Source organism: Sarcophilus harrisii, chromosome 3 (assembly GCF_902635505.1).
Source record: "Sarcophilus harrisii chromosome 3, mSarHar1.11, whole genome shotgun sequence".
NCBI classification, from domain to species: domain Eukaryota; kingdom Metazoa; phylum Chordata; class Mammalia; order Dasyuromorphia; family Dasyuridae; genus Sarcophilus; species Sarcophilus harrisii.
In genome coordinates, this window is record NC_045428.1 from 394322804 (window position 1) to 394339443 (window position 16640).

At 33.3% G+C, this 16640-nt stretch overlaps 1 protein-coding gene across 3 annotated transcripts in view; it reads left to right on the forward strand.

Annotated features, from left to right (window-relative positions):
- The window catches only part of LOC100919671 (cytochrome c 2), a 21073-nt gene extending 5226 nt beyond the window's left edge, over positions 1-15847 (forward strand). Inside the window, exons 1-3 of one of the 3 annotated variants that reach the window (XM_003764003.4) lie at positions 7597-8010; positions 12657-12831; positions 15552-15847. In XM_003764003.4, coding sequence (XP_003764051.1) covers positions 12663-12831; positions 15552-15697 — 315 coding nt within the window. In that variant the 5' untranslated portion in view covers positions 7597-8010; positions 12657-12662 and the 3' untranslated portion in view covers positions 15698-15847. Of the gene's footprint in view, positions 1-7596; positions 8011-12656; positions 12832-15551 lie in introns of those variants that run through there. The other 2 variants (XM_003764002.3, XM_012544857.3) reach the window with 2 other exon arrangements.
- Positions 15848-16640: the final 793 nt, after the last annotated feature.

The window sequence follows — 16640 nt, forward strand, 5'->3', positions numbered from 1 at the left end:
AGACAGAGAGACAGAAAGATAGACAAAGACAGAGAGACAAAAAGAGAGAGATACACAGAGACAAAGAAAGAGGGAATGAGAGAGAGAGCGGGAGAGAGAGAAGAAGAAGAGGGAGAGGGAGGAAAGAAGGGAGAAAAGAGAGAGAAGGAGTAAAAAGGAGAGAAGGGGGAAGGGGAAAGGAGAGAGGGAGTGAGGGAGAGAGAAAGGGAGGGAAGGAGGGGTTGGGGGAAACAGGAAAGGAAAAAGGTGACTCAGTGGATGGAGTTTATAGAGCCTGTAGTCAGGAAGATTCATCTTCCTGGGCTCAAATCTAGTCTCAGGCATTTAATAGTTGTGTGACCCTGGGTAAGTAAGTCACTTAACTTTGTTTGCCTCAGTTTCTTTATCTGCAAAATTAAGTGGAGAAGGAAATGGCAATCTTTGGCATACACACATACATATACACACAAACACACATGTGTGTATATACATATGTATATAGAATAATTACAAAATAAGTGAAAAATAGTTTTGAAGGGAGATTATAGGAGAGTACATGGAGTTTGGGATAAGGATCATGGAAAACTTCATGTAGAAATTAGTGTTTCACTTGACTTTTAAAGAAAGTGAAGAATTCCATGGGTATGGACAAAAAGGGGACATCTGAAATATTTTTCAAACACATAAGAAGGAACAGAAGCACAGAAGGAAGCACAGACAAATAGAATAGATTTTTTAAAATAGTTATTTTATTTTTTTTCATAATTATAACTTTTTATCCACAGAACCTATATCTGGGTAATTTTTTACAACATTATCCCTTATACTCACTTCTGTTCCGATTTTTCCCCTCCTGCCCTCCACCCCCTCCCCCAGATGGCAAGCAGTTCAAATAGAATAGTTTTGAAAGTAATGTTGTAATGCTGGAGAAACTGAGGCAAGATAGAGATTAGAGAGCATTTAATATTTTATTTAAAAGGGAAAGATTTACTGGGACCAAATGGATCCATGGTTTGGTCCGTGGCTGAATGAGACTATCATCTCCAAGAATCCAGCAAACAATATGAGTTCTCAATGACATATATACACGTGGCTCAGACACAGGGGATAGACCGAGTCAGGGATGGAGTCAAGGTGCTGAGAGCGGGAACAGGACTCTGACAGGATGGGGTAAGCCACTGGAGATGGAGATGACAAAATGGGTAGAGGCACCCCAGAGATGGGAAGAGACATCTTGAGAAGACAGTATCTGATATTCTGATAGCTTGGAATGGGGAGAGGCATTCTAATATTCTAAAATATGAAATCTTTTATCCTTATCAAATATTCTGATGATTAAGAGGGAGGGATGGTTTTGCAGGATTGAGCAGAACAACTATAAACTGAGTCAGAATAATTAGGGAAACTGAGTCAGAATAATTAGGGAAACTGAGTCAGGATAATAAAAGAGAACTGTGGCACAACAATGTGTGGAGTTTATTCTCTCTCTCTCTGTGTATATATGTCTAAATTGGTAGTACAAAATGGAATGTCATGATTCTATTTATAATTTTCTTTTTGTATTCTGGTCTCCATATATACAGAATGTTTTTTTTTTTTGGTTGTTTTAAAATTTAGGATAAAAATAATTTATACAAAAGAACCAGCCCAACCACAGTTCTCAAATTGTATTATGAAAGTAAACAATATGGTACATTAAAAAAAAAGACAGTAATTATGAAGTAGTAGTCTAATGGTTGTGGGCCTACAAACATTGATGACTGAAAGTCTTTACTTTTAGAAGAACCGATTCTGGATTTGTAATTAAATGAAGAAATTTAAACTGTCTCAGAGGCAACAGTAATTTGAAATCTTCCTTGTGACACTAAAAGGCTTTTTAATTAGATTTCTCTGTATGATTTATACAGTAGTCTATTCTCAAGTTGTAATTTGAACGGCTATCAAGAATGCTTATGTAACCAACATAAGAAAATTCTATCTATTAATTGATCCCTGATGCCAGAGATTAGCTTAGGGCAATCTCTGATTAAATATTTTTTCCTAATTTTCTAAAGCATGATTTACATGGGAAACTATTACATTTAGTTATCTGAGTTAAAATTTTGCTTCCTTTGAAACTAAATTTTCAAGATCTTGGATCCTGGGGGGAAATCATTAAAGTGAACATTTTTAAAGTGCTAGGAAAAAACCCTGTAGATTTCAGTGATTATTTTTCAAGATTTCTCAAGCAATAAAGTAATGATAAAATCCAGTTTTTCTATGGCTAGAGTTGTGGTTCTTCTATAGCTAGAGTTGTGGTTCTTCTATGTGGAGCAAAGAGAATTTGTCTTGTTTTTAAGTAAGTTATTGTTTTTCTAACTCAGTAGTTGTTATCCCCCCCAAAATGTGCCAATTTATAATGCTGCTCAATATGATTTAGTTAAATCCGAGGTTACATGCTGCTTTTGGAGACTGTTCCTTTGACTCAGCTCCAGGATAAATTGTAGTTCCTGGCTTAATGTTCTTAGTACACTGGTTTCCAAACATCTATCTGCCTTTTTAAATTTAGTTTGTTTGAGTACTATATGTATCTTCTTCTCTAAGGTAGATAAAATGCTTAGGATAGAGCACTCTAGCATGCAGTGTAATACCATGGATCCATGGAAACTTTTAATAACTGATGCTATGTTGGTTTTAATTGATTGCTTTTTTTGAAATACCTCTCTGAGGAGTCTTCTATTGTCATTATTCAAGTCTTCCACATTTGTAACCATAACTACTCAATCAGTTGCTAAATCTTATATTTTTTGAAGATATTCTCTTGAATCTACTCACACCGCCACCTCAATATCTGTTATAAGGACTATTGCAATAACTTCCTAAATTGCTCTATGACTCAAGTTTCTCCCCATTCTAATACATAGTACACAGAGCTGCTGAAGTGATTTTCCCTTAGAGGATATCTGACTGTGTCAGTCTATCACCCAATAACCCCAATGGCCTACTAGTGTCTCTAAGATAACATAAAGCTATGCTGGAAAGCTCCTCCTCATCATCTTTACCTCTTGAAATCTTTGGCTTCTTTCAGTAGTCAGTTCAAAATGTGACTTTTCCAGGAAGTGATCTTGCTCCTTCTAGTCACTTGAGTTTTTCCTCCATAGGTACCTTTCTTCTGCTCTATCACATACACATAGTCCTTCTGATCTATATCTTGTCATTGGACTCAGGTAGCACTGGAGGGAAAGTAAGGCTGGTGACTTTGCACAGTTCACCCAAATTTAAATCCAACCCATTTGTGTCTCGTGGCGTCACTTCCCTGAGAATGAAGGACAAGAAATAACAAGATATATGCATATATGTATTTGTTTACATGTACTCTGTCCTTTTAGAATGTAAACTCCTTCAAGGAAAAAATTGTTTTTGCTTTTCTTTGTATCACCACTGCTTGGTACAATTCCTATCAGACATTTAAGTATTTAATGAGTTCTTATTGATTGATTGATTGATTTCATAAGTTTTATAACTTGTCCTCAGTTGCTTTGTTTGGATTTTGTACAGATTATTTTCTATGATGTTGGCAAATACCTTAGATAAGCATATATCTTTCTGTATATCTCATTTAATTTCAATTCTCAGTGGATCATGGATCATTGAAAAAAGTTCTCTCTCTGCTTACAGTTTTTAGTGTCCCTTGCATTTAAACATATGTGGGAAAAACATTTAAAGAGCCTACAAGATTGAATTTTGTTCTACATCAAAATATTTTGATGATAACAGTTTCTTTGAGCCCCAGAATGTCACAAATCTTCAATAAAATCAGTGATATTGTGAGAGATATCTTTCTAAACATTCACAATAGGAAAATAAAAAGTACTCATTGCTCATACAATTGCATAACAGTGGATGGAAAGCCCACTGGTCTAATGTAGCATGACAGAATAGAGTTTTGCAACTATATTCAGAGAACCTAAGTCAAATTCTAGACAATGCAACTTATAAAACTTATAAAAATAAATATAAAAATATAATATAAAAATAAACACAACTTATAAAATAAGTTGTGTGTGACTCTAAATATGCTTCTTCCTTTTTCTGGGCTTCATTTTCCTCATTTATAAAATGGTGGGGTAGAAGGTGGTTTCTGGGTTCCCTTCAAACTCCAAGTCTTTGGCTATGTATATATGTTTGTATCTATTTATGTATGTATGTATCTATGTATGCATGTATTTATTTTATCTATCTATGTATGTATTTATGAATGTATGTATAATGTACTTATGTTTCTGTGCATGTGTCTATTTATGTATATATCTAAATATCTATCTAGATGTGTATGTATATATGTATCTAGTAAGTAGATATATACGTATGTATCTATGCATCTATGTATGTATATGTATTTATGCATGTATACACATATATGTATATATCTATGTATGCATGCATATATCTATGTGTCTATGCATCTTTCTATATATGTATGTATGTATCTTTCTATCTGTATGTCTCTTGAACAGTTGCTATTGATAGTCAATAAGCTGTATCCAGGATTGAGAAAGAGAAGATTGGATTCACCTGTATTTGAAAAATTGTGTAGTTCTTTCACTGATTCCAAACTGTTGTAAAATCTCATTGCCTTAACTATAATGATAAAAGGCTTCAAATCAAATGCTATTCATGGTTCAAGATTCACACTCAAATCTTGTCCCTTTGCCTCCATGAAACTTTTCCCAGGACAGTTATTTATTCAATTGATATTATTTTCTTTTGAACTCATATGATTCCTTGTGTATCTCTTATAATATTGCTTTAAAATTTAACTTATATTTATTTATAACTAAAATTTTCATGTTTTCATACTCTCTAACTTGTAGTTATTTGAGAGTCTCTTTGAGAGAGAATTGTGTATATCTGTATTCTCTGAGTGTGGTATGATCTATTGCCAAAGGCCACTAATATGAGTCTCTTCTCTTTATTGATGAAGATCAATGACTTTTACCTGTCTGAGGGTTGGGGTGAAGTTAGCAAGAAGGAAGAATTCTTCAGGCTTTTTCAATTCTCTTTAAGCTCTCAATCTTTAGTTTCTACAGGTTCTGCAGTCACTTTGGGTTCTTTTAGCTTTCAATCTTTATTTATTTTCAAGCTGTGAACATTTATTCCTCCCCCCCCCCATTTTTATGATGAGAGTAAGTGCAGATATTTAGAGGAAGGGGAGGAAATTAATTTTTTCTCAATATTTTATTTTTCCAAATACATGTAAAGATAGTTTTCAAGATTTATTTTTGTAAGATTTTCCAATTTTTTTCTTCTCTCTTGCCCCTCCTCTTTCCCCAACATAGCAAACAATGCATAGATTGCACATGTACAATTCTTTTAAACATTTCCTTATTTGTCATGTTGTGCAGGTTTTTAAGTTTTTAGAGAGAAGATGAGAGAAGACTCTCTTGAGTAAGCTGTATCTTCCTGCCAGTGGGAGAGCTCCTTCACTCTGTGTCGTCTGGTAGATATTCTCCTATATCTATTCCCCTCTCCCCACCAGTTTCAATTTTGCTACAGATTTAAATAATGAGATTTCTTGGCTAATTGCTATAAATGTTAATTTTGGAACTGGTATTTGGTGGAAAAGGAGTAGAGCTCTAGGGTCCTGCCTCTCTCTCAATAATGACAGTGATCAGAAGTTAGTTTGAATCTAAAAATTATATTTCTCAGATTAACAGTATTTAAGGCAACAGATAGATATGATTCTAGCCCAATACCTCTTCTCTCTGAAAAGAGCAGAATGTATGGCTATTATCCCCTACCTCCAGCCTCCCCTCTTGGAAGAAATTAAAGTTGCCCATGTAGAAAAGTTGAGGATGGAGAGGCCAGAGATGTCTATTCTTTCTCCTTTAGAGCCACACAATGATACCCTCATAGTACATGAGCCTTGAATAACATTCTTTCCAAGTACAATGTCTTGTACACAACAGGAACTAGATAAATCTTTGTTGGTTGCATGTTGTAGTAGAAAGAGTACTAGATTTGTAGTCAGAGGGTCTGGGTTCAAATCCTGACTCTGTTAGATACTTTATGTGTGACCTTGGAAAAGTCACTTAATTTCTTTGTTAAGTTTTCTAACCTGTAAAAATAAAGAATTAGACCTGACCAATCCACTCTTTTAACCATTCTGATCTCCCTTTTCTGGACACTCTCCAGTTTATCAATGTCTTTCCTAAGACATATTTAGAATCAAACACAATAGACCCAGAAGTGTTCTCACTTGGGAACAGAAGGACTTTAATCTTCATATTCTTGAACACTATTTCTTAATTTTAATTTCTTAAGATTTTAAGATCTAAATCTTAATTTCTTAAGAAAGAACACCTTTCTTAATTTAGTAGGTCTCTAAGTTTCCTTCCAGTAGTAGTTTAATGATCCTATGATCCTGCTACTTAACTTCTCTGGGCCTCAGTGTCCTTATCTATCAGAAAGTTCATTTAGCGCAAAGCTAGATGGCCATGACCCCATATCATGTAACTGAATGTGAGGGTCACAAAATTGTGATTTATTATCAGTAAATATTTGATTTGTATACCTATTTTTATATACCCATATACCTGGGGTCACATAAAAATTTCTTAGGTGAAAAGGGGTTGTGAGTGGAAAAAGTTTAAGAAACACTACTCTTGAGAAAGCATTCTTAATTCAAATCAATTCAGCAAGGTACAAGGTGATATGGGCTTGCCTGCTGACAAGTGGTGGAGAGAAGGAAATAGGTACAAGAGGTCTTACAGAAATGGAATATACAAAGATGAAATTAAGAACTCTAGATCAATGATTGAGGAGGTCTGTGAATTTGGATGAGAAAAAAATTATTTTCTACTAATGTTTGAAATTTAGCATTTCCTTCAATTATTTACAAATGCCATTCTGAAAAGAGGTCCACCAGTGCAACCAGAATGCCAAAGGTATCCATAACATAAAAGGTCAAGAACCCCCTTACTAAAGGACCTCTAAATTTCCTCCCAGTTTTAATTCAAGTATTCTAAGGTTCATTAGATTATTAAGTTTCTCTGCACTCCATTTGTAAAATGAGACTGTACTAAATAACATTTAAAATTTCTTCCAGCTTCAAGTAGATGATTTTAATTTTATTTACAAGAGCAGTAGATGCTACTTAACATATATGTCCAGAATAAGTATTTTGGATTTGGATTTGGATCTGTGTTCACCTCTTTTACATAATAAGAGCTAGAAAAGGACATCAAAGGTCAATTAGTCGGACCCTTTCATTAGAAAACGAAAACCCAGAGAAGTGATAGACTTTTTTTGTGTCTGGGTCTTAGTTTCCTCATCTAGTGATAAAACAAGGGCGTTGAATTAGGTCGGCTTTAGATATCTCTTCTATCCTTAAATCTTGGCATCCCTGAAATTCAGTTTTTCAAGTTTAGAGGACAGACTGCATAGGAGAGCCGAAGACATTAGTCCAGTATTTGGAGTCAGAAGTACCTTGGACAGATCTCTGAAGGGACCTGTAAGGACGGCTTCTTTTAGTTCTAGGTCTAGGATCCTATGACTCAGTGATCCTACTGCCGCTCCGAGTCCTCCCCCCATCCCTGGTCGCGTGGCAAGGTCTTAAGAACTAGCTGGCTCGCGAGACGGAGAAACCTCTATTCGGTTCACGTAGAGCCCGTGGCCCTGCGGCCGCTCGGAATGTCTAAGTTGACCAAGCTACTCTCTCCGGAAGGGAGACGGCTGGGAACAGTGGCTCAGGTTTTTCAAACCTTGTGTAGCTTGGTGGGCCGTGTCTCCTTCTACGCGAAGGTAGAAGGCAGGTAGAAGTCAAGGTAGAGGCAGCGGGGGACCTAGAGTTTCCTCTGATAGTAGGTGAGGATCACAGTGAAGCGTCTGGTCAGGCTGGGAGGTCCGAGCTGGCTTGGGCTAATGGCCCTTCTGAGGCCTGGAATGAAGTTGTCCTTAAAATCCTGTATCTAACGCTGGAAGGGGCCTTTTTTAGTTCAATCCTGCGAAACGGGCTCTGAGGGAAGAAGAGAATGATCCAAGCTCACACAGGTAACGTGGCAGAGGCAATATTTGAAGTTAGGTCTGCTGCCTCCAGCTTCAACAGTCTTTCTTTCCATTTTGCACTGCTTCCCATCTTACCCTCATGCCAGTTGAGAAGTTTCAAAACTAACTTCCATTTTCTTCACCACTGCTTCTTCCCCTGACAATATTTTTCTTTCCTTTTTTTCCTTTAAAAAATTAAAGATAGTCTGATATAGCGGATCATGAGTTAGCAATGGTATTAGGAAAACCTGGATTCAAGTCTTTCCTCTGGCACTTCATTGCCCTAGACAACTCTCTAAATACCATATAAGCTGCACAGAAAATATTCTTGCATTGGCGGGGGATTTTCTCACCTGCTAGTTCCCTGTTATATCAGTGAAATCACACATCTCTATTCCTACTCCTGACCAATGTTAAGCATGTTTTTTAAAAAAAGACAAAATCAATCAAGACACTAATTTGACAGGTACATTACCTTTTCTCTTCAGAAAGAGTACACTTTTGTCCACTAAGGTTCATGGCTCTCATGTTGTTTCCAAATTATCTCATATTACAAGCACTATATGATATATTGAATTAATGTTGAGATTATGCTGCCTTGGAAAATTGGATGAAACAGATTCTTTGGTATTTTAAATTAAATTTAACATTTTTGTTAAATTTAATTAAATATAAGTATTAAATAAATGTTAAAAAAAACAAAGTATCAAAGTTTTTTTGGGGGGGAAGATTTGCAATGTCTTTGATTTTTTTGTTTTCTTATATGTGTGAATATACATTTTTTTAAAATTGTCCTCATTTCGAGGCAATTTTGTGGGCTTTAATATTTAGTTGTTTTTAGAGCAAAAGTGGCATCAGTTGAGTTTAAATGGATGCATAGTTTGCATAGTAGTTTTGAAAAATGGTGAGTTGTAATAGTGGAAATTGTATATATTTTAGAGGACTTTTGGGTGTAATCAGAAATGTATGAATTAACTATCTTCCCTTCCTTTTTTAAATTATCAAATTGCAAGCATTATAAATACCACCAAGAATCTAAAAACTTCAGCACATCCAATTTTGCCCTTTACATTGTCACGGAAGTAGCTATCATTCAGTTTGTACTTAAATCAGTAGCTTACTTGTTTTATGAGGATAATGGTTTACTTTGCTAATAATAATAACTTGTTTATTACTGTAGTCATCTAAATAAATCAATAGATCCAAAGTTTTAAAAAGTACAGACATAAATTTTTTTTCAAGAAAAAAAAATTTCCTCTTGAAAATTGTAGATCTCTATTTTCACCCCTCACCAGTGAGCCAAAAAAAAAAAAAAAAAGACAAAAATAAGGGCCAATTTTTTTGCTTTGTAAAATCTTTTTGCAATAAAACTTGTTAGATTAAATGTTTTACAAAGGCCTAGAAGCACATAGAACTAGTCTATGTCTTTTAGAAGACAATAGTGGTTTAAAGAAATACTTATATATAAAATGATTATAAATTATTATATATAAATACATTATAAAATGAGATTAGACTAGATAATTTCTGAAGAATTTTAAAACTCTCAAAGTCCTATAATGTTAGAAGGCTAAATGAAATTAAGAGTTGGTACCAAATCTAAAGGAATTTGAAAAGATTTAATAAATTTTGACAATGACAATGTAGTAAAGTATAAACCTTTTTCTTAATAGATGCATTAATAATAATCATTATTAATACATCTATTAAGAAAAAGGCTTGTTTCTGATTAGGATCTACTTTTCTAATTAATTTATATAGTTAAATATATTGTAATGGAATAATTTTCTTTTTCAAAAAACGTAAATAGTATTTTTTCTCAATTCCATATAAAAATAATTTTCAATGTTCATTTTTTAAAATAAAATCATGAGTTCAAAAATTTTCTTCCTCTCTTTTTCCCCTTTTTTCTCCCCAATGACAACCTGATATAGGTTATACAAGTGCAAGAATGTAAAACACATTTCCATATTAGCCATGTTGTGAAAGAAGAAACAGAACTAAAGGGAAAAGCCACACACACACACACAATCCCAAAGGAAAAAAAAATAGTATGCTTTCATCTTCATTCAGACTCCATTCATTCTTTTTCTAGATGTGGTATTTTCCATCATGAATCTTTTGGGATTTCCTTAGATCATTGTATTGTTGAGAAAAGCTAAGTCAGTCATAGTTGTTCATCACAGAGTGTTGCTGCTACTGTCTTAGATTTATTTCTATAGCACTTTAAAGTTTATATTTTATGCTTGGAAGGCAGCCACATGATTAGAAAATTAAATATTTCTACATTTCAATACTAAAAAGTTTCTTAATGAGCTTAGTGCTTTCCAGGTACTCAGAAAATTCATTATTAAGAAATAAATAGCAACAACAACATTACAATCATCAGGAAGCAACATTTTCTTCACACTATTGAAATTACCATATTTTTTGCATAATTTGAATAGAAAAGACAACCAATTTTTACGATATAATAAACCTTATGACAAACCTAATCAAAATAAATGTCTTAGCAAACTTTAATAGTATCTATATTTATACATAACTATGGTCACAGAAGCAAGGTTTTTATTTTTAAATTTATGTTTAAAGCTTTTAATTTAAAGAAGAGTATGAATATTCATACTCTTTTGTCTTGCTTCTGACTCATAGTTCATAGGATCCTGAACAGATGGCAGATTCTCAGTGCTCCCAAACAACTCTTTAGGACTTTAAATTGCAGTGAAGATAATCATTGTATTTGCCATTGTAAAGAATTCTAATGGTAGTATCTGAATTTAAATAATTCCTTTATATTTTTTAATTTCTATGTTAATACTCATTTTTGTTGATAATTACATATCTAACTTAGTGCAATGTCATTAACATCCAATCTGGCCGTTTTTTCAGAAAGAAAATTGCAAAAGAAATATGAAATAATGTGTACACCTTGATTAAGAGCTTCATTATTATTTTATAAAATTGTCCCAGATATTCAAATAATCAGTGTTGTAGACATTATAAAGTGTCCACAATGAGTATAGTATTTAAGCACTTCCCAAATTCTTTTAGACAACTTTTTAGTTTTAAGTAATTTAACAAAAATTTGAAAATTCTGAAATTGAAAATTTTATAGCCTAATAGATTATTTGCTTCAAAATACATATTTTGTTTTGTTTTATTTTTCTATATACAATTAAAAAAAGAAACCGTAGAATATGATTGCTGTTTATGAAAGAATTCATGAACAGCTGACACAATATCTAATTTGCTTTTAATGCATTTACTGCAACAATCTTAAGGATCAAAAAGCAATTAAAGAATTTACATGAAAATAAGTCTGATAGCTAAAAATTGGCTGGAATTTTAAAAATGTTTCTATAGTTTATAAATAGTCTTTTTTTTTTTTAAATGAGGATTTGTGATTTCATCTGCATTAGGAGCTCCAGGTGAAGAACTTCTAACAGTGTGTAATGCCGGAGAAACTGAGGCAAAATAGAGATTAGAGAGTATTTAATAATTTATTTAAAAGGGAGAGATTTACTAGGACCAAATGGATCCATGGTTTGGTGCCAGGGCTGAATGAAACTATTGTCTCCAAGAATCCAGCAAACAATGTGAGTTCTCAATGACATATATATACATGCCTCAGACTCAGGGGGTAAACTGAGGCAGGGGCGGAATCAGGGTGATGAGAGCAGGAATGGGACTCTGACAGGGTGGGGTGAGCCTTCATAGAGGGGGATGACATAATAGGGGGGGCACCCCAGAAATGGGGAGATCTTGATAAGATGGGATCTGATATTCTGATAGCTTGGAATGGGAGAAGCATTCTGATATTCTAAAACATAAGATCTTTTATCTTTATCAAATATTCTGATAAAGAGGGAGAGGAGGTTTTGCAGGACAATTATAAACTGAGGCAGAACACTTAGAGAAACTTAGAGTCAGGACTGGATGAGGATAATTAGGGAAACTGAGTCAGGACAATAAAAGAGAACTGTGGCATAACAAATGCAGATGGCTATCTTCACTGCAATTTACAGTTTCTGGAGAGTTTTCTTGGGAGTGGGGGGAAGGGTACAGGACTGAGAACCTGTCACTTGTTCAGGGTTCCATAAACTATGTGTCAGAAGCAAGGCAAAAGAGTATGAAAACTCATATTCTTTTTAAATAATTTATTTTTATTTTCAAAATATATATGCAAAGATAGTTTTCAACATTCAACCTTGCAAAATATCCTGTTCCAAATTTTTTCTCCCTCTCTTTCTTACCCCTTCCCTAGACAAGTAATCCAATATATGTTAGACATGTGCAATTCTTCCGTTTGCATTTCCACAGTTACCATGCTGCACAAGAAAAATCAGATCAAAAAGGAAAAAAAAGGCACGCTCTTTTTTAAAGTAAAAATTTTGTATGGAAAATGAAGAATTTAATGTATTGATTTAGGAGTAATAGTTATTAAATTAGTATGTAGAGTTGGAAAGAAAATAGCACTCATATTAGTGCTCATATTTTCTTCTATTCTTACTTTTTTGACTTTCCTTCCCTTTTTTTTCACATTAATCATGACTAAATTTGCATATTTTTTCAGATTTGTGAATGAGTTTTCCAATCTCTTCTAGAATGTACTTTTCTTTTTAGTTTGTGCTTTAATCTTTTTTTCATTTCAGAACAAAATGGAAGATGTTGAGGAAGGCAGGAAAATCTTTGTTCAAAAATGTGCTCAGTGTCACACAGTGGAAAAAAATGGAAAACATAAGACTGGCCCAAATCTCTGGGGTCTGTTTGGCCGAAGAACAGGGCAAGCATCTGGATATTCTTATTCAGAAGCAAACAAAAACAAAGGTAAAAACTAAGAAGTAGCAAAACAAAATAAAACAAGAAACCCAACTATTTTGAAGTGATAAGAATCTCCTGATTTGATTTCTTTCTGTCCTTTCAATTTGGTTACACATAGTAGGTACTCAATACATATTTGTTAAATGAATTAAAAATTGATTCTAAAATAAGAATCACTTGCATATTGATTTACTGTATAAAATAGGCATAGGCATAGTTCCTTCTTTAGTTAAAATGAATTAGTGATGTCAAGCACAATATTGATATTTGTCAAAATGCTTAATAGATATATTTGATGCATGCTATTGCTGTAAAAAGTATGTAAGGTGAATTTTTTTTCCACAAGTCAACTTATTTTAAGGGCACTGAGGAAGCTATATGTAAAGCAGAGAATCTTAACCTGGAGTCTGTGAATTTTTTTGAAAAAAAAAGTTTTTCTTACATCAGATTGCTTGTTGTCTTGGGGAAGGAAGAGTTGGGGAAGGAGGAAGAAAAAATTTGGAGCATAAAATCTTACAAAAATGAATGTTGAAAACTACATTTATTTGGAAAAATAAAATTCTATTTTTGGGGAAAGAATGTTATTGTACATGAAAATTTTAAAAATGTATTTTATGTATTTAAAAACATTTTTCTGAGAAGGGGTCCTTAGGCTCTACCAGAGTGCCAGAGGAGTCTATGGCATAAAAAAGGTTAAGAAACTTAAGTTTAAAGAAATGCTGGTGAATGCTTTTGTAAATCAAAAGTTGCTAGTTAGTCTTGTTTTCTATTGTGTCCAACTCTTTGTGACCCCCTTTCTTGTAATGCCCGGACTAGCTCTCTAGAGGATCTTGGGATGAACCTTGGTCTTAGGTGAAGAAGTGATGAAGGCAAGAGAGCCACCAGAAAGATCTCTGTCTCTGTCTCCGTCTTCTGTGTCTCTTCTGTGTCCTCCTCATCCTCACCTCATCTGATTCTGAGTCTGAGATCGAGCTTGACTCAGGCGAACACTTGGACACAGAGGAGACACAGACGAGGACTCAGACACAGAGGAAACACAGAAGATGGAGACAGAGACAGAGATATTCCTGGTGTCTCTCCTGCTTTAATCACTCCTCTACCTAAGACCATGGCTAGTCCAGAGATCCTCCAGAGAGCTAGTCCAGACATTACACTTTCTTGCCAAAGATACTAGCTTGGTTTGACATTTCCTTTTTCAGCTCATTTTACAGATAAGGAATCTGAGGCAAACAGGATTAAATTACTTGGCTCAGGGTTAGTAAGTGTCTGAATCTGGATTTAAATTCAGATCTTCCTGACTGTAGGCCTGGTAGTTTATTTGTGATATCATCTGACTATCCATGTAAATCAAATGATAATCCAATAATTTGGTTTTTTTTTTATAAAAAACTATTTTTAGACATGAGATTTGCTTAAAGCAGGATACATTGGTATTTGGAAGCTATGACATGGACTAATTCTAAGATTTTCTAGTTTTTAGAGACTTGAATGTCTCTCTAATTATTTAGAATTTACTTTAGTTCTTTATATAGAATATTATTATATATATGACTGCTATGTGTACTTTTTAAGTGGCCCAACTAGCTTATTAAAATATCTCAAGATGTTTATACTCTGTGGAATATACTATGTTTTATTTTTGGGGTCATTAGGAACTCTTTAGCACATGTTATAGTAGAAGTAGCTTAAAAATTATATTGCCTCTTCTATGAATTTTTTTGATCACTCCTTCATTAAGAAATAAATATAGACATTCATGTATTTTAACCATGAATATGATAAAACTATAGCAAGTTCAATTAAATTTTGATTGTGAGCTATTCATAACCTTTTTTTTCTTGTTGCCAACATTTTGAGCATTCCTCAGAAGGGTGAATTAAAAAAGAGAAAAAGAAAGAGTAATAAATTTCAAATAAGCTCAATTTCATATTATTAAAAAGTTTGTAAAGTTTTTGAGGAAGAAATTTCAATTAGAAACCAAAATTTGTCATTAATGAGTTTAATAGATCACCACAAATAAAGCACAATATGAAGTGTTGTCAATAAGCTAAATATTTAAAATATTAAAACATTTTCTGATGCTGTTGTGTTTGTGTTTAGAGACAGGCCCAGGCCTAATGACTCTTTATATTAGCCAATCGTCTCTGTGACTTCATTTAGAAGTCATTATATAAACTCCTGACCAAAAAATTTTTGTGTAGTTGGTCTGCCATATTATCTAAAATTTCTAACTCTCATATTATTGTTGGAAAAATCTTAATACTTTAAAAATGTAAAAAGCATTGTATATTATTGAGGATATAAGATATCATTGAGAATACTTTAGTTAGCAATTTCCTTTCTGCTTTCTGCTCTCTATCATGTCTATCATATCATGCCTTAGAGTGACTAGTCCAAAGTGTATAGCATATATCCTATAAATTTGGCTCAAGAGAAGATATCAGGAATGTGGGATGCTGCTTAAGGTCAATGCCAATTACCTATACCTGGAAAGTTAAGAATCATGAGAGTCCTGAATTACCTTTACGGGGAAACCCATAACAAGATGACCAAAGAGAAATTTTATCTCTCTCTTTTTTTTTTTTGGCCTTTGATTGATCCTGTTTATCAGTGTTCTCAATGTCAGTCTCAATTTTGAATTCATGATTAGGTTTTTATTCATGTATTTGTAATGTGTCAAATAGTAAATGGAGTATATCACATAAATTTTATTTTCAATTCCCTAGGTATTATTTGGAATGAAACTAATCTAGTGGAATATTTGGAGAATCCTAAAAAATTTATCCCTGGGACAAAAATGATTTTTCCTGGTATCCGAAAGAGGAGAGAGAGAGAAGCTCTTGTTGCATATTTGAAAAGAGTAACAAAATGACATGTTATTGTAGGTATTACAATAACAATTATAAGACTAATTTTTCAATTTTCACTTTTTTTGTTTTGAAAAGTCACATTTTCTTTTGTTCAACCTGTTCTATTTAGTGATTTCAAATAAAGGTTGACCTTTGTCAGTGTTTATAATCTATTAAACAATAGCGTCTGATCTTACTTTTTTTTTTTCAGCTTTGCTTGGGGATAAGGGAAAGCTAAAAATTTCTCTATTGAACTAATTAATGTGTGTAAAAATTACATGTAGTGCTATGATGGGTACAAGTTATATACATGTATTTCTCTAAAATTCAAATGGAAATACAATGCAAAAAGTATTCTCAATAAATTATATTTGCTATGCAGAATTTTTATTTGTTTTGTAACATAATAGAGTGATGATATTAAAAAGAAAATGAAGGGCAAATGTTTGATCTAAACTTTAGAATCTTTGGGAGAAGATACAGAAATGATTATTCTTGTCTGATATAAAATGAAACTTAGGAAGACAGAAAACATGCCTCTTCTTTAGTATCAGTTTTAATGCTTGAATTATCCATCATTTCATCAGGATGGCTATTTTTTCTTCATATGTCAATTGCAACTTCAATCTTGCAGTGATGAGTTTTTGCATTTCCCTAGGCTAGCACTCAAATGATAGGCAAATAGTTCTTTCTTGGACCTAGTCTAGAAAGTTTTGCAGTTTCATGATTTGCCAGAGTTTGCTTTTCACTAGTGCAATTTTCAAGAATTCATGTTGACTTCTGTTTTCCAACAGTAGGGAGTAGGACTTTAGTTGAGAAATAAGTATTTCTAAAAGTAATTAAATGAAACAACATATGTTAATCTTTGCACAAAACATATTGATATGTTTGGAAAATCCTAAGGGCTCAACTAAAAAGTTAATTGAAATAATTGATAATTTCAGCAAAGAAGCAGAATATAAAATA